The sequence below is a fragment of the Apus apus genome, chromosome 7, assembly GCF_020740795.1.
Source record: "Apus apus isolate bApuApu2 chromosome 7, bApuApu2.pri.cur, whole genome shotgun sequence".
Lineage (NCBI taxonomy): Eukaryota > Metazoa > Chordata > Aves > Apodiformes > Apodidae > Apus > Apus apus.
Genome location: NC_067288.1, coordinates 3,136,224 through 3,152,051, shown reverse-complemented (window position 1 = coordinate 3,152,051; position 15,828 = coordinate 3,136,224). Strand labels below are relative to the sequence as shown.

Below are 15,828 nucleotides of genomic sequence, written 5' to 3'. Positions count from 1 at the left end.
TTAGTGGTTGGTGTGCATTGTCCCTTGGGTTATAAAACTCACACCCCAATAAGTTTGACCAATGCTGCTTGCTGTTAACTAATTAAAATAAGGGTTTATAGTCAACAAACTTAAAAAAGGAAAATTATTTTCCCCTTGTGTGTAAATTCCAAAGGAGAACAATCTGCAAGTGTCTAGTGGAACCAAGAATTTGCCAAGATATAATACTCCTAAGTCAATATCCATGTACCTACATCATATTTCAGTGTGTAGCTGCTGTGATCAAGCCAGTACTGAAAAGTCAGAGTCGTGGTCTTCTAGTTTATATTGTTGGTTAAAGCTTGCCCCCAAGGCTAACTTAATCTAGTTAGCTGTGTCAGAGCTGTTTGACGACCTGCACGAATTGGATCTGTCAGTTCAGCTTCTCCTCCATGTGTCACAGTTGATACCAACTGGCATACTTTTCTGCCAGATGGTCCAAAAATTGGTGAACACATACTACAGATTTTCTTACCTCTGTCACATTTTTTTGGGAGTCAGAGTGGAGGCATAGTGCCAGAATGCTACAAATGTGGCTTGGCAGTGTCACCGCTCCTGTTTTGGCTGCTGGTGGTTAGAGTTTGTCAGTGGAATTGTCATCTAGTTTTGCACAGCCACTTAATTAAGTTGAAAATACAATCCTGTGCCATGTATTTTGCAGTTCTCAGTCAGAAACATGTCCTAAAGTGCTCATAGCAAACAAACTGCTGTTTCCTCCTGGGTAGGAAGGGGAGGTGTTTCTGTATTTACAGAGAACAAAGTAGTTTCTCAGAAGAACTTTGATTTGCACATACGTGCATGTATAGAACATTACATATGTGCCAGAGGAAGGGTAGATTTACCATCCATGCACCTATGTGTTTTACATATATATATCCTGTTAGGGAAGTAGTTATCTTTGTGGGAAGGGTAACAGTAGTAGCTATTGGCAAGAGAATTTGGGTGGAATTCAAGTAGCGAAATAATTGCTGGATTAGAGATGAATATGGGGGAGGATGGGAAGACAATCCCAAATCCTGGCACTTCATCTTGAGCCAATAAAGCTTTTCTTGTAGTTTGTGGAGGAAAGTTTGTTGTATCTCTGGTGGGTTTTGGTTTTGTCTTTTCCTGAGTGTTTCAGTGAGGTGGCTTAATAGAATGCTGTGTGATTGTTGTCTTCTAAGGTAGGATTTCATGTAAGACTGACCTGGGCTCTTTCTTTTTCAGCTGTATCAGCTGGAGTAGTTACCACAAGAACCTGCTAGCCAGCAGTGACTATGAAGGCACCGTCATCCTTTGGGATGGATTCACAGGACAAAGATCCAAAGTCTACCAGGTAACATGCAGTCAGGGAGCAAGACTTTCCTACACCGTGGATCACGTCGGGGCATCAGTCTTCAGTCTGAGGGTCTGCTTTTAGTCTTAGCAATGGGCTTTTCCATTCCACAGGGTGAAACAGATGCTCCTCCTGTTTGGTAGGTGCATGTCATTCTCACAGCTCTATTGAGCTGTAGTCCTCTCTGGGAGGCAGCTGTATCTTCTTGTCACAGCCACAAGGAGGTTGACTTTTTCTTGCTGCTGCTTTCAGGCAGAGAATCTGCACAGGGAGAAATCAGCTTCTGGAAGTTGTTTATCTCACCTTTCACTAGAAACCTCAGTCTCTTCATACCTGTTCTGCTTCAGGCTTTTGTAAAAAACTGTGGTGATTGCTGCTGCAGGGGCTCATAAAGCAAAAGAGCAGAATGCAGACATGAAGTGGCAGGGCTGGGAGAAGGGAGCAGCAGGCAAAACCCTTCCTGGGACAGTCCTGCCTTGCCTACTCAGTGCTTGCATGCAGGTGGGCTGAGCTCAACAGTGAGACCTGTTTCAGGAGAACTTTCTGGCATTTTGTCTTTTCATGCAATTTGAACACTGTTTCTGTATAATGGGTTCTGGGAAGCTTGTGGTCTGAACAAGGAGGCTGGCAGAGAAGATGGTCTGTTCTCAGAGAGCCTGGAAGTGCTGCAGGCTGTTGTGGAGGTAGCACAGTGCTTGGAAACTGGTCAGTGATAATGAATGAACTGCAGACTGGCCTTCAGTTCCCCCATCTTGACATTTCAACCTAAGTTTTAATTCCTATTTAAGCCTTTGTTTGCCTCTTAATTGTGTTTTTGCTATTTTATAATGCTTTTTTTCACTAATCCTTTTTCTATCAATTAAAAAAAATGATACTGGACAAAATCTTGTCTGTTTTCCTCTCATGTAAGTTTTGCATTTCTTTTTGAGGCTGAATAATGAACCTGGAGGGGAGCAGCTGTTGCTTGTGTTAAAACAAATTCATTTTGCTTCCTATCAGATTACTTGAATTATTTATTTGGATTTGCATACAGGCATGCATACTGACATCTGCTTCACGTGTATTAGAAATCCTTTAGTGACTTTGTCCTGGCAAGCTTTTCCTGTCATCATCTTGCAAGACTTTAAACAAAGGATTTGACTGAATTTTGGGTTTCATTCAATGCAGTGCTTTGCTTCCTTGTGGGATGTGCCAGTGTAGCAAGTACAACAACTGTTCTGTGTTTTGGGGGAGAACATGCAGCCTTGTTAGGAGTATTTATTTGACTGGAGAACCACTAGAAGTTCTGTTGAACAACTTGATTGGAAGGTGAGGGTTTCCTGGACTTTGAGTGGGTGTTTGAAATGGCTTTGAACAGGCATCTTACCAATATTTGGAGATGCAACTGTGATCTAATAGCAGAATAGGAAGCAGCACATGGAGGAACCACAGCCAGTCAAACTGTGCTGCAACCACACATCTTTAATGTCTATTTCCAAAAATAACTATATTTTTCTTTCAAGTAAAAAAATACAATCAGTTTTAGCTTTTAAAATTGCTGTTGTATTGTCTTCTGCTTTTGTGGCATACTGCAAGCATTGATCTATTTGAGAGGAAAAAAATGTATTTTTGAGAAACTGCTAAACACAGTAAGCTTCTCTGTCCAGGACTCTCCAGACAATTTATACCAAACAGCATGTGTGGGGTTTTTCTTACTGTTTTATCAGATTACAGCTCACTACCTTGCAATATTTTTCTTATTTCTCTAAACAGGAACATGAGAAAAGGTGCTGGAGTGTTGACTTCAATTTGATGGACCCAAAGCTGTTGGCTTCAGGCTCTGATGATGCCAAAGGTAGGATTCTTTTTTCAGTCTCTCTGCAGAAGGCTTACACTCTGTATTCCCTTTGAGGAACAAAAACGTGGTAGTTCAAGTAGCAGATTCCTCACATGCCTTCAGTATTGTAGTTGATGTGGTGATTGTTTCAAAATATTACTGAACCGTTCAGATCCTAAAGGAGAGGCTTTGTTTGGATTAAGATTTCTTTGTGCAATGTTCACATTTTGGGGTAATATGCTCTACAGCTAGCATTTTCTGGGACACTGAACAAAGCAAAATGTGTTTTAACATTAGTTAAGCTTGTTGAGTTAAAGCCCTGGGGCCTTTGAAATGAACAGCATGTACTTATATTTCAAAAATGAGGTTGTCGAGGAAAAAGCAGAAGTCAAAAATACTTGCTGCTCTCTTTACCTGTGGCTCTGAATGTTAAAGGCCATGCACAGTGAGAAGCTTCCCACTTTCAAGCTGTCTTGTGTTTCTTGGAGCATAACACAGATGGTGGACTGAATGGGAGTGTTAGGAGCAACTCCTGGCTTTCCACACTTTGGGGTCCATTTGACAAAGGGCTTTTGGAAAACCTTTAAGACAAACCCTTGGTAGAGAAACATTCCTCTGCTTAGAAGAAAGAGGAAACTTCTAAAGAAAAGGATAGCCCCAAGTGGGATGTCATAGTCTTCATCCCTATGAACAAGATTTTTTCTGTATTATGTTTACAGTATCAAATTAGAGTTAGTAAGCAGCAAGAGCTTTAGAGTTCCTTTCATAGTCAGTAGGGATCAAATCTCCCAGATGGGCTGATGCAGCTCTGGACAGAGTTCATGATGATTTGCTTTGAAATGATAAATTAATTCTTCAGAAACATGAAAACCTAGCAAGCTGCTCCCCCCTCTAAAATGCTTTAAAACTCTGTTTCAAAGGAAAGCTGTATTATTGTCCCTCAGGTGCATTTGGCAGTAATTCCATTTGCAGAATGTAGCTCTAACCTTTTTTTTAATTTAAGGTGGGTTTAAAATGTTTTGTACACATTTCCCCCTCCCCCTTTTTGGTGGAAGTCAAGAATGTTTTCTTTGTGCTTCAACACAGCAGCAGTGAACGTTCACCTTGTAAATTATCAACCTCTTCATCACTGTTGCTCCCCACTCATGCTATGCATTTCAAAAAGCTTATCTGCCAGGTAGATATGCATTTATTAGCATGTTAACAAGTTGTCCAGTTTTGCAAAGCCAGCTGCAAGCAGAGATCCTGTCTCTAGTTTAACCATTCATGCCTTCAGTAATAGCTTCTAAAAGCATAGTGTTTACTTAGAAATTACTGCCCTAAAGTCTGCAGATCTGCATCATTTGCATTTCGATTCACAAAGGTCTTTTGAAGGTGTTTTGGGGTTTTGGTGAATAAAACTGGGTGGGAACATTTTCTCATTCACTTCTGCTGTGATTTGCATACGTAACAAGTCCATTAGAGACAAACGAGTGCTGTGTGGAAGTACTTGAAATAAGAAGAGATTTTACAAGTCTTTAGGGTACAAAGCAGTAGGAGCAAATGTCAATTTAATGTGATAGTGTCACCTACCATTAAAGCAGTCATATCAAAAGGGTTAGATGTGAGGAAAGGGTAACTTTAACTTAAACCTGCCTAGCTTAAACTTTTGTCTTTCTGCTTATGTTCATGAGTGTTGGGTTAACTTCTGGCCAGCTTTGGGGACATATAATACATATAATATAATATATACTATAATATATATAATATAATATAATATAATATAATATATAATACATATAATATAATGTGCCAGGCACAGCATCTGGTGCTAAATCCCAAGTTTTTCTGTACCCTTCCTGTCCTCTTTTACTTGTCTGCCCATGTGAGGCCACACTGGGCCTTCTTACAAGAAATATCAATGTTGATAGAGATTGGTGTGACCAGAGCAAAAGGATCTAATCTCACTGTGCTTCCCTGGAAAGCATAACATTTTCTTGTCAAGTGATCAGGACAAGCCAGCAATAAAGTGACAGCTTAACAAGTTTTGCCCACTTGCCTGTGTATCTGCCTCTCTCTCCTTGATCTTTTCAAGTTGGAAGCTAATTTTTAAAGCACTTAGTATTCTCAGTAGGCATGTTTTGGGGAAGGAGCTTTTAGATGAGACACTCTCTCAGGGCTTCACAGCTGTCTCTGCCAGGGCTCAGGCACAGCAAAGGGGTGCTAACAAATGGAGGATAAAATGATAAAATTACAAACAGCATCCTCAGGGTCCTGCATTGTCCTTGTTGTTAGAGGAAGGCAATCCAAGATGCTTATTTGTGGAAGATTTTTCTACTTTAATAGCAGGTAATGAGAGTATAAAAGCACTATTGTATTTGGAGTAGCTAGTGTGTGTATGAAAAGCTCACTTTTATGTACAGTTGTCATGCCCTTCCCTTTCAAAGGGGTAAAGGTAGTTGAGTGTGTCTATAGGGACCCAAAGCTATGGACCAACTAGACAGCAGCAGGTAAAATGAGTGCTGGGGAAACAGCACAATCTTAATTTCAGTTCTTTTGTGCACATAGTAATGGTAGAAGCTATAATTCTCATGATAGTAACAAAGGGTAAATTTCTGCTATTTGAGAAAAGATTATTTAATTTTGTGAAAGCAAAATGATTCTATTGAAGTGCCAGGATAGGGCTGGAGTTAGAGCACTTACCTAGTGACTTCCAGCTGCTTCTCAGCCCAACATCCCTGTCTGTTCTGGATTGGGAATGTAGGTTAATGGGCATGGAAAAGTTAGATGAGAGAGAGCAAAATATTTTGTGAAGCCATGTGGGTAGAGTTGAAGTTTCTGCTGTGGTAGAGGTGTGTTCTGGAGTGATGAAGCATTTGTTCTCTGCTCAGGGCTTTGTTTTGAAGCTCAAGGAGGTTCAAGCTGAAGAGGGTCCTGGTTTTCTGTCCTTTCTGTTAGCTGTAGGCCCTTTGCTATTTCCTGGCTCAAAAGTGAGAGATGGAGCAGAACATGAGTGCCTGAGCTCTAGCCTGTAGTGAGAGGTTACTTTTCATTGTCTCATGGCAAGGACGACTGCAGCCATCTCTATTATGTATAAGGAAAGTTGTTTCCATGCTGCCTTGGTAAGTGAGACCATGGGTGCTAATCCTGCAGCAGTTTTTTTGTAGTGTCCCTGAATTCAGTGAGCCAAAGCAGATTTTCAGAGTTGGCTTCATACAAAAGAAGCATGGACTTTTAGAGGGGAAACTAACCTGAGAACTGCACATCAGAGTTTGCTCCCAGCTTTGTTGAGGACTTCAGAGGACTGTTTGAAGCTTTATTTTCAGTGACACTTTGCTCCTTCAGCCTCCACCTATAACTAGAGGTATAGATGTTTATGACTCTTAAAATACCAGGTTGAACTTTCAATTTGCTCATTTTCCTGGCTAAAAGAAGTTGGCTGGTTTCCTGGAGATTTGTGGGGTTGTTGGATTCAACTGGGAATACCTTGAAAGGTCAAGATGTCAGTAGTTAAAATGCCAACCAGAATACCTGGTTGCCTTGCACAGGGAGGAATACCCTGTGGTCATTGCCTGCTAACAGACATAATTTTACATCATTTTCCTGACCTGCGCAGGGCAGTGGATCAAAATTTTTACCTAGCAGGACAATTCATCAGCTTCCTCCTTTCCTAGGGTTCCTTCAAATCTGTATAAACAAGTTTTCTGGTAGCAGTGTCCTAGTCCTGATGTACAGCTTTTTCAGAGTAACAGCAGCCCCTCCCATCACATGAGCAGATAAGAATTGTAAGAATTAACAGGCTGGATGAAACATCCTTATTTTCTGTGTATCAGCTGTGTACATCAACCCTTCAGATATTGCAGTGCAGGCTTCCATCTCTTATTTGGTGTTTGGACACAGAACTGGTATGTAGAAAATGAATTTATAAGCTCACACAGTTGGTGTAAAGCTTCAAGCAAATGAAAAAGATCTTGAAAAGACCTAAACATTTTAAACAAGCTGTTGTGGAGGCATCTTGTTTGGTAAGGGGTAGGCATTTGGTCACATAAAGAGATGTCTGTCTCAGTAGCTGTAAAATTAGGAAACATATGCTTTGAGAACATGTGTTCTAGAAAACAGTCAATCTCAGATGGTTGCTTGTCATCAACACAATTCTAAGTGTTATCAAGACATCTGTACATTAGATAATTGCTGCCTCAACCTCAGCAAAATCGCTGAAAGCTACAGCAAGTAATCTCTACCCTTATGAATTATGCTTTATTAACCTGTCAGTTCTTTTTGGAAAATAATGGGCAGTTCTAGGTGAAACTTGACATGTTTCATTACGTGTAATATGTTGCATAGATCCTTTTTTATGGCACTGACTAAGATATAATTGGAGCCGAGCATGTCCCACAGCAGTTAGATCACAGAAATTGCAGACTCTAATCTCCGTCAGTTGTAATGAATATTATGATGTCTTTGAACACACGGGTTGACTCTTCCAGATTAAATGGCTCAGCTTGTGACCTGAAAACTTAAATGAAAAAGGGAGCCAAGTTGAGAATGAGCCCTCAATTAGCTCTTGCTACAAAACTGGGACCAGATGGCTGTTAGAGGCAGTGTCGAGAAGAGACTGGGCTGCCTTGGCTGCAGCTTTTAATATTGATACCTGGTTGGAAGGCTTCAAAACAAGCCTGTGTGGTTTTAGTACTAGATTTGGGCATAACATTGCTCTGAGCTGTGAGATCAAGTAGCCTCCACACGTGCCACAAGTTGAAGCAATGTCCTCTGCCAACAGTGTGCTCTTGTAATGACAGTGTTTACTTCCTTCCCGTTTTGTCTGCAAACTTGATGTCCTCTACTGCTACAACTTATACATCTGATATCTGTTCATTGAAGCAAAATGCTAATGTTTTACTGCTTCTCAAAACTGATTTCTCTGGCTGCATTCCCCACTGTGCCCCAAGCACAGAACAGGGGAGGAGGCATAACCTCCAGTCTTACCTGGGAGGAGAGAGTGTCTCAAGCCATGCTTGCAAAGCTGCTAGTTTCATTTAGAAACATAGCTAGATATTCAGGATGAATATTATAGCTCTGGTAAATGAGAATGGATTTATTTCTGAAAACCAACAAATAGGGTGGGTGCCATTTTAATTGAATTTTGTTTCATGCGTATATGCAAATATATTGTGCATCAGTGTGTGTGTTTCTGCTGTGTGTGGTGCTTCTGTAACAGTTCCAGACAGCTCTCAGATACCCACACAGTGCTGCATTAAAATGATTCCTTGGTGTGTTCTGAGCAGTCCTTCATTTCCTTCAGCCTTGAAGCAGTTCTCCTAGGTGTGGTCAGAAGTAGCTCCATCTTGTTTCTTTTTGTTGCTTGACATACTGCTCAAAAGCAGGTGCACTAGAACAAACCTGCCTGTGTTCCTCCTTTTGACCATCTGAGCCACCCTTGGGGAATCCATGTGGAAGCTTTGTTGCTACTCCAGATCTCCTGGGAAAGACTGGCCAAGAAGTGGTACAGAGAGGGGTCCTCAGCATGGGGACACACACCAAGAGACAGCTTACCTCATTTATTGACCACAGTGGGTAACAAAATTCCTGTTCCGTTGCTCACTTCACCTCCAAAGTGAGGTTTCTGCACAAAAAAACAACCTAAAGGCTGCAGACCTGAGAAACCCAGGCAGCTTGTGGCAGTGTTTAGGGGATTAAGCCTTCATGTATCTCCTGTGTGTTCAAACAGTGGCTTCAGCTGGCTCTGCTTCATCCTCAGCTTGCTGATCATAATACTCAAGTACAGCACAACGCAGTCAACAAGAAAAGGAGGGAGAACATGTCTCATTTTCTGCCTTGTAGGCATCACTGGGGCTTGGTGCCAGTGTGCTGGCCCCTTCACTGGGACAGAGGGCAAAGTGTTCCTGTAGCCTTTAATCGTAAGGCTGGCTACATGGGGAGTACCTGGTGCTCTTCATCTTAACCTTAAGTGGTACTTGAAGTGTTTGTGGAGGGTGGGGAAGGCTGTATTTTGAAAAGCTGCTGCTATTTTCTGTTGGTTGTCCTGAGAAACACTGAAGTGAGTACTTGGGGGTACAGCTCATTCTGTACCACAAAGCTTAGTCACGATCACACAGTAGCCTCGTAGAACAGCAGAGTCCCTTGCACCAAGAAAATATATCATGGTAGGAAGCCAGCATACTCATTTCTTTTCCTGTCTGAGCCAGTTTCTTGAGAATAAAACAAGTTCACACTCGCTGTGCTCAAGCATACAATTAGGTATATTTATTCTGTGCAAAGCAGTTCTGCCGTGGAGCGTGGAGTTCTTGCATCCCAGCTAAGGGACAAGTAACAAAAAGGATTCAAGCCTTGGCTTATATGAATCTGTGGCCCAGTAGCATTAAACCCTGAGATTCTAACTTGTGGTCAGTGACTGGCTCTGATGTTCTCAGCCACACATGATGTGGACTTTCAGCATCTCCTGTGTGTATGGAAGTGAGCAGAGTATTTACAGTGAGTGCTTGAGAATGTTCTCAAGCTTACTTGCCTTCAGCAGCAAATCACCCTTTATAATCACTAACATCCTGGCAACTGAGGCTTTTCAGAATCTTATTCATGAAATGACCTGGTTGTATGCCTTTCATGAAGTTGTTTTGTTTATAGTCATTTTTCTTTTTCTGTTTCTCTAGTGAAACTGTGGTCTACCAACTTGGACAACTCAGTAGCAAGCATCGAGGCCAAGGCTAATGTCTGTTGTGTCAAATTCAGCCCTTCTTCTAGGTATCACCTAGCTTTTGGCTGTGCAGGTAGGTAAAAGGGATTTGGGGCAAGGAAATACTGTTTATTCCTTTTGTTTCTTACTCCCCCCAAAGATGAGGCTGCCTGCAGTGCCCAGAACTGAGGTGTCTTAAATGCAGTTAAAATGCCTCCAAGTTAAGTGTGCAGTCACCCAGAAGATGACATGATACCCAAGTGTCAACTTCATCCTCCAGTTTGACTTGTTAATTTGGGTGCCTCTATCAGAGACAAAAGCTCAGGAGAACAAGTTGCCTGGAGTGTTTGAGATCACTAAGGCAACCAGGCAAAGCTCAGCTGGAAGAGTCTTCTAGCAGAGTTAATGTGTTAACATGGTGATGGCTGTTCTTGCTGATGTATTGTGTTGCTCTGTAAGTATTACAAAGCCATACTGGGAATGATAACTGGTTTCACCTAAGGCATGCTGTAAAATGGTGACAGGGAGTGTTTTCCATAGCTGCAACTACATGGATGGGCTTGTGTTTACCTAGGTTGGGCAAAGCATTGCTGTTGTGGGGATTTTTTTAAGTAGTGGGGAGGGTATGATGAGCCTTTTATTCACTTAGATTAAGTAGTTCTTAGTGATAATACAAAGATTTGAGAGCAGAGTGGGTATCACTGGGAGAGGAAACTATCCTGCTATGTGTGCAGCAGCTGAAACTCAGAGGTACCTATAAATGTTTAACCAACTCTGCATTTTCTTTCTCCTCGGGGAGTTTTAATGCACTTGTAACGAGATGTTGTGACAACATTTGCAGTCTCTGGACTTCAGGAGATACGTGGCTCGTTCTTGCAACCACCAGCTTGCCATTTCATTTAGGTGTTTCCACTTCCAAGCTGGTTCTACTTAGATGGTGACCCTTAGGACAAAATAAATTTGCATTTTGATACGCTGCGAAAAATGGATTCAGGTTGGAGTGTAAAATATTGACTTGCTTGACAGGCATCTTGCTGAAGTTTAGTGAATTACATGCAAGAATAGAACTGAATTACAATAGCTATGAGCAGCATTTGAATGAAAGGGACTATCTGTGAAAGGCTCTAGGGAAAGACAAGAGCACCAGCTCCAAATGGATCAGCTGTTGATTAAAATGAGTATGTAGAACTGCCACAGAACAGTGTTCCTCCTGATAAATCAGCAGCTGGGATTCCTTTCCACCTGAAAGGGAGAAGGGGGATAAAGCAAAGATAAATCTATGAAGACTTTTGGAGCTGTGGAGCACGTGGGATGGAAGCAGAGAGGAGTATCTCTGTGCTCGTGCCTAACAAACCACGATGGGCTCATCTGCAACACGTGTGTTCAGAATGAAGTGTAAGTGAGCACTAGGAGTTATGTGGAGGTTTTAAATGATTACACTTGCATTTTTATGGCTTAGAGAAAATGCTGAGGGGTAAAATGGTATTTGCACTGGGGAAGAAGGCACAGGAGGGAGTGAAGATAAAATTGTAGTGTTTACATCTGCTTGATACTAGGTAATGGAGTCTCTAAATAAAAATTAAATTGGATATTTAACTATGATTGCTGAAACAATTACATAGAGTAATTGAACTGATGGGAATGACTTCCCACAATGGAATCCTAATTGATCTTTCAACCATAAAGACATGCTAAAAAAATGGTTTATGGAATTAAAAGAAATGTTGAAGTCTTGAAGGATGTTATTTCTGAACTCTAAGAAGAATCAGAGCAAAGAAATGAGTTAGTGTCTCTTTTGCTGCTCTGTGTAATCTAACAGTCCTGTTGCACGTGTTATGATGGGGTACAAGTTTTTCTCCTCCATCAGTTTCAGCTGGTCTTGTTTAGTAATTCCATTTAGCCTATGGAAAAAACAGTAAAACTGGTAAATAGTGTGATTTGTCATGTGGGCTATAATGTTAATAAAGGAAAAGCCAAGGCTGTTTTCCTTGAGTAGTGTTTAGAAGAGGGGAAGAATTGAACACGCTGATAGGGCTGTTCTTGTTTGCCCCCTCTAAAGATGAGCAGTGCAAAACACTAAACAGTAACTCAGTGACCAGTGTAGTGGGCAATTTCAGAAACCTGTCCTGGCTCTGCCTTCCCATGCTCAGAGAATTTTCAGTTTTGAAAATTAATGTTTCTTTTACTTTTCCAGCAATCTATTCAATGGTAAAAGAGCAGCTCTTTTCTAGCTCTGCACAGCAACACAATTTTGTGCAGTGTTTAGGCAGAAGTGCTGTTCCTATATGTAATCTGTTTGTTGATTTGATGGAATTTAATGCTGTGTGTATGTTTGTATTTATATTTATAGCTAAAGACTTAAAGAGAATCGATTGAAATGGTTTATGTGGGGGGAGAAGTACTGGTGTTTAATATTAAAGATATAAAGGAAAGAAATTTATATACCTTTATTAAATAACCAAAAGATTTAAGTTTAGTAGTTCCTCTCTTTCTCTGTATGCAGAATAGCTTGCAAGCTGGAATGACTTACTTTAGTAATTCAATTTTGACTATAAGCTGAATTTTTTCAGTGTTAATATTTTGAAATTACAATGTGGGTTTTTCAATTTTCATTTCCAGTTTTCATTTTCTCTTGGGGGCCTTAACTACTCATAAAGCTGAAACACCTTTTGATATGTTCTCATTCTTTTCATCTTGCTCAAGGAAGCATTTTTCCTGTTCTGTTGACAAATCTGTCTTGCCCTCTTGCATCCACCTCCTCAGAATGCGTGTTTGAAGTGGGTTCTCCTAATCAGCTTCACCTTGATCAGCATCTCTGAGTCTCTGCTGGTTCCATCTTTGCATCTTCCACAGAAGTAGGACAGCTGTCTTAAGGTCCTTTCTACCCTGTCTCCAGTTCATGTATCCCTTCTCATTTGTCAGTCAAACCTTGCCTGTTGGCTCAGGGATGCTACATGGTTGTGCACAGGTGAAATAATCAGGTGGGTGTCTTTGGGCTTTCTTTCACTTTCTCCAATTTTAGAAGAGCTCCCTTTTACAGGGAAATAGGAAGGAATATACTCTGAAGTCCTATAAGTGTCTCTCAACATGTGGCATGAATTACATGAGCTGGTGCAACAGCCTGTTGAAGTGTTCTCCTTGCCCTTTTGCTCCATCTGTGCTTCTGCTGAGGACCTCCAGTCCTCAAACTAGGACCTTTTTGGGGTGCAGGGGTCACTTCTGTGTGTCCAGTGCTGATGTGATGGCAGCCTGGTGCTTGGCTGGATCCCTCAGCCATACTGCAGTGTAGATAGCCACAGTCAGGGACACACAGTTTCAGGGCTCTGGAGGGAATCCTGAACCAGACATCTTGGTTTGTTTTTCTTTTTTGAAAAAAGCATTTCCACCTGCACCTGGTTTGCATAGTGTTATTGTCAAGTAAAAGGAGTGAACTGGTCTGGGGTGATGGATTTTGAAGCAAGACCAGGCTGTGTGGCACTGTCAGCAGAATGGGGGTTATTGCTCCAGCAGCTTTGGCTGTGGTTTTCTCCCTAATGAGACTGACTCTGCTAGTTTGCTTGTTCCTGTTCATATCCTACTGCTTCTCTTCTTTGAACATCCCTTCCTCCTTGTGCCAAGTTCCTCTGCAGGTCCCTGCCCATCATTGGCAGCAGAAGGTGAACATGATGTGACTGCCTCCAATGATGCCTCCTGAAGAGGATGTGGTGTGTGTTGGAATTGGGTTTGATGTGGATTTCTTGGCCAGACTGTTTCAATATACCTCTTAGGAGGTGGTGATGGTGGAAAGAATTGGTGTGAGATGCTTTGATTCAGATGTAGCCACAGTCCAAAGTGTTGTTGGATTGTGCATGTCCACATAGAGTGCTTTCCTTTAGTAGAGAGTACTGGGTTGGCTTTGGATGCCATAGAAAATCATGCTTTAGTTGCCACTATAGAAGCAAATCCTAGGGTTACCATCTGATATGGATGATATATGCTTCTTTTCTGGCCTCTTCACTCTGAAAGCTTTTAGATGACCAAAAGAACATTTTGCTAGCTTAAAACAGAATAAATGAACAATAAACTGGAATTAGAGCCTATACAAGAAAGGAATGGGTATTTGGTTTGGGAAATAATTCTCTTAAAATCAGACAGGCACTTCAGGTAGGAGGGAACTAGAGTGTCTGGCTGCAGCCTGATAAAATCTGTTGCACTGGAGAGGGCACATAAAGAAGAAAAGATCCCTTTTGTCTGTTACTTTAATAAAATATTCTATTTGCATGCTTACCGAGTTGAAACATTGGGCAGTATAAACTGTAATCACTGCTGAATACAAAATCAGGTAATTTTGTGGTCTTTTCCTCTTTTTAAAAATAGATAGGGTTTTATTCTGAAATTAGCTATATAAATCATGACTGAAGTTGTTATTGTTCTGCCTCAGCAGCAGCACTGATGCCCTTAACCCATATATTTTCTAGCAGTACCATTTCCCTGCTTTAAAAAAAAAAAAAGGCTGGAAATGCATGTGGTTTGCAGCTTTAAAGTCCAGGTTGTGCAGTCTGGGTGAGATCAGACTGTCTGCTAACTCCAGTGAGCTAAGAGTAGCTATTGATAGCAGCTATGCTTTATTCCCAGCATGCTGTAATACTGTCAGCAGCTACCACTGACCTTTTATTTCCCATATATTAGGCAGAGATCTTGCCATCAAAACTTCAGATTCCTGAGTTCTTGCACTAGATGCATCATCATCTTCTTACATGCTGTATTTTTTTTCCCTGTGGGACCCACAAATCTAGCAGGTTGGGGGATGAGGTGTTCCTCAGGGCTGCTGCTCTCCAGGAGCTCCACAAGTAAAATGGAAACAGTGGACAAGTACAGGTGGATGAAGAGCAACAGAACATCTGCAGTGAGGTCAGAGCTTAAGATTTTGCTGGGTCAGTTTTAGCCTTCATCAGGTCTCCAGGCTGCTTCACTGTCAGGGTCCCAAACTCTTGGCAGTGTGAGTGACCAGGGCAGAGAAAATGTGGGGCAGTGCTGATTTAGGCTGGTTTTGCTACTTACAGCCTCAGAGTCTGAGCCTACTGGCACTGGGGGTACTGTGCTCCCTCCTAAACATTCCCAATTCTGCTTTTCTATCACTTCCTTCATACTGGCAATTGTGTGGCCCAAACCTAAATTGCCAGTTTCCTGAGTCAGCTGATGCTTTGAGCACAGAGCCCCAGTGCCAGCCCCAGGCAGGCTTTGGGCAGCCTGAGTCAAGATCAGCTTCAGCTACCAAGTGGTGAATCCTCACTGAATGTGAGGTCTCCTCCCAGTGCTGAGGTCTCTCCCTTTTCTTGCCTCTCCTCCTTATTCCCTTCTATGCTTGTACAGGGATGCTGAGCAAGAGCACTTCCCAAGAAAGTGCTTTTCCTTCAAAAAGTGTTTTGCCCTTCCACAGCAGTTTTTTTTCTGCTATTTAAAGAGCTCTCCTGAGCATCATCTTCAGTATTACAGGACAGCATAACACTCTGACTTTGAATCCTGCCATCTTTCTTTCATGGGCTACAAAACTTAACAGTGCCAGTTCACAGCATACAATGTGCCAAAGGACTCCTGTTGCTATGTTTTGTTTTCAGTTGCAACTCTTTTCCCACCCCTTAAGATCTCTGCCTCACCCTGATCAACTTACATTTCAAGGTCACATGTGGCAGCTTTATCAGCATCGTTCAATTTTGCTAATAGACCTGGTGTCCAAGCAGGACCACTTTGGAGACCATCCTTGTGCAGTGAACTATTGATTTTTCTGCTGCAGCCACTGGAGCAGTGATTTCTCTTTCCCACACACCTTTCTGTAGAGCTGGCCTTTCATGCTGCCTCAGGTCTGGGTGGCTTGCCTGGCTTGTTGCTCAGTTCAGAAGAAGGATATGACACGTTAATGACCAAGAAGGCAAGTGTGCCTTTTTGGAAGAGAATGAAATCTTTTCCAGCTGAAAGCAAGGCTTTACCTTAATAGATCCTCATGGGTAAGTGCTCTGCTCTTTTGAAAGC

The 15,828-nt window shown here is 41.8% G+C and overlaps 1 protein-coding gene across 5 annotated transcripts in view; it reads left to right on the top strand.

Annotated features, from left to right (window-relative positions):
- The window catches only part of COP1 (COP1 E3 ubiquitin ligase), a 128,838-nt gene that overhangs the window by 62,010 nt on the left and 51,000 nt on the right, over positions 1 to 15,828 (top strand). For 4 of the 5 annotated variants that reach the window (XM_051625047.1, XM_051625045.1, XM_051625046.1 and 1 more), the window contains 3 exons: positions 1,225 to 1,333; positions 3,086 to 3,167; positions 9,797 to 9,913. In XM_051625047.1, coding sequence (XP_051481007.1) covers positions 1,225 to 1,333; positions 3,086 to 3,167; positions 9,797 to 9,913 — 308 coding nt within the window. The remainder of the gene's footprint in view (positions 1 to 1,224; positions 1,334 to 3,085; positions 3,168 to 9,796; positions 9,914 to 15,828) is intronic. The other variant, XM_051625048.1, reaches the window with a different exon arrangement.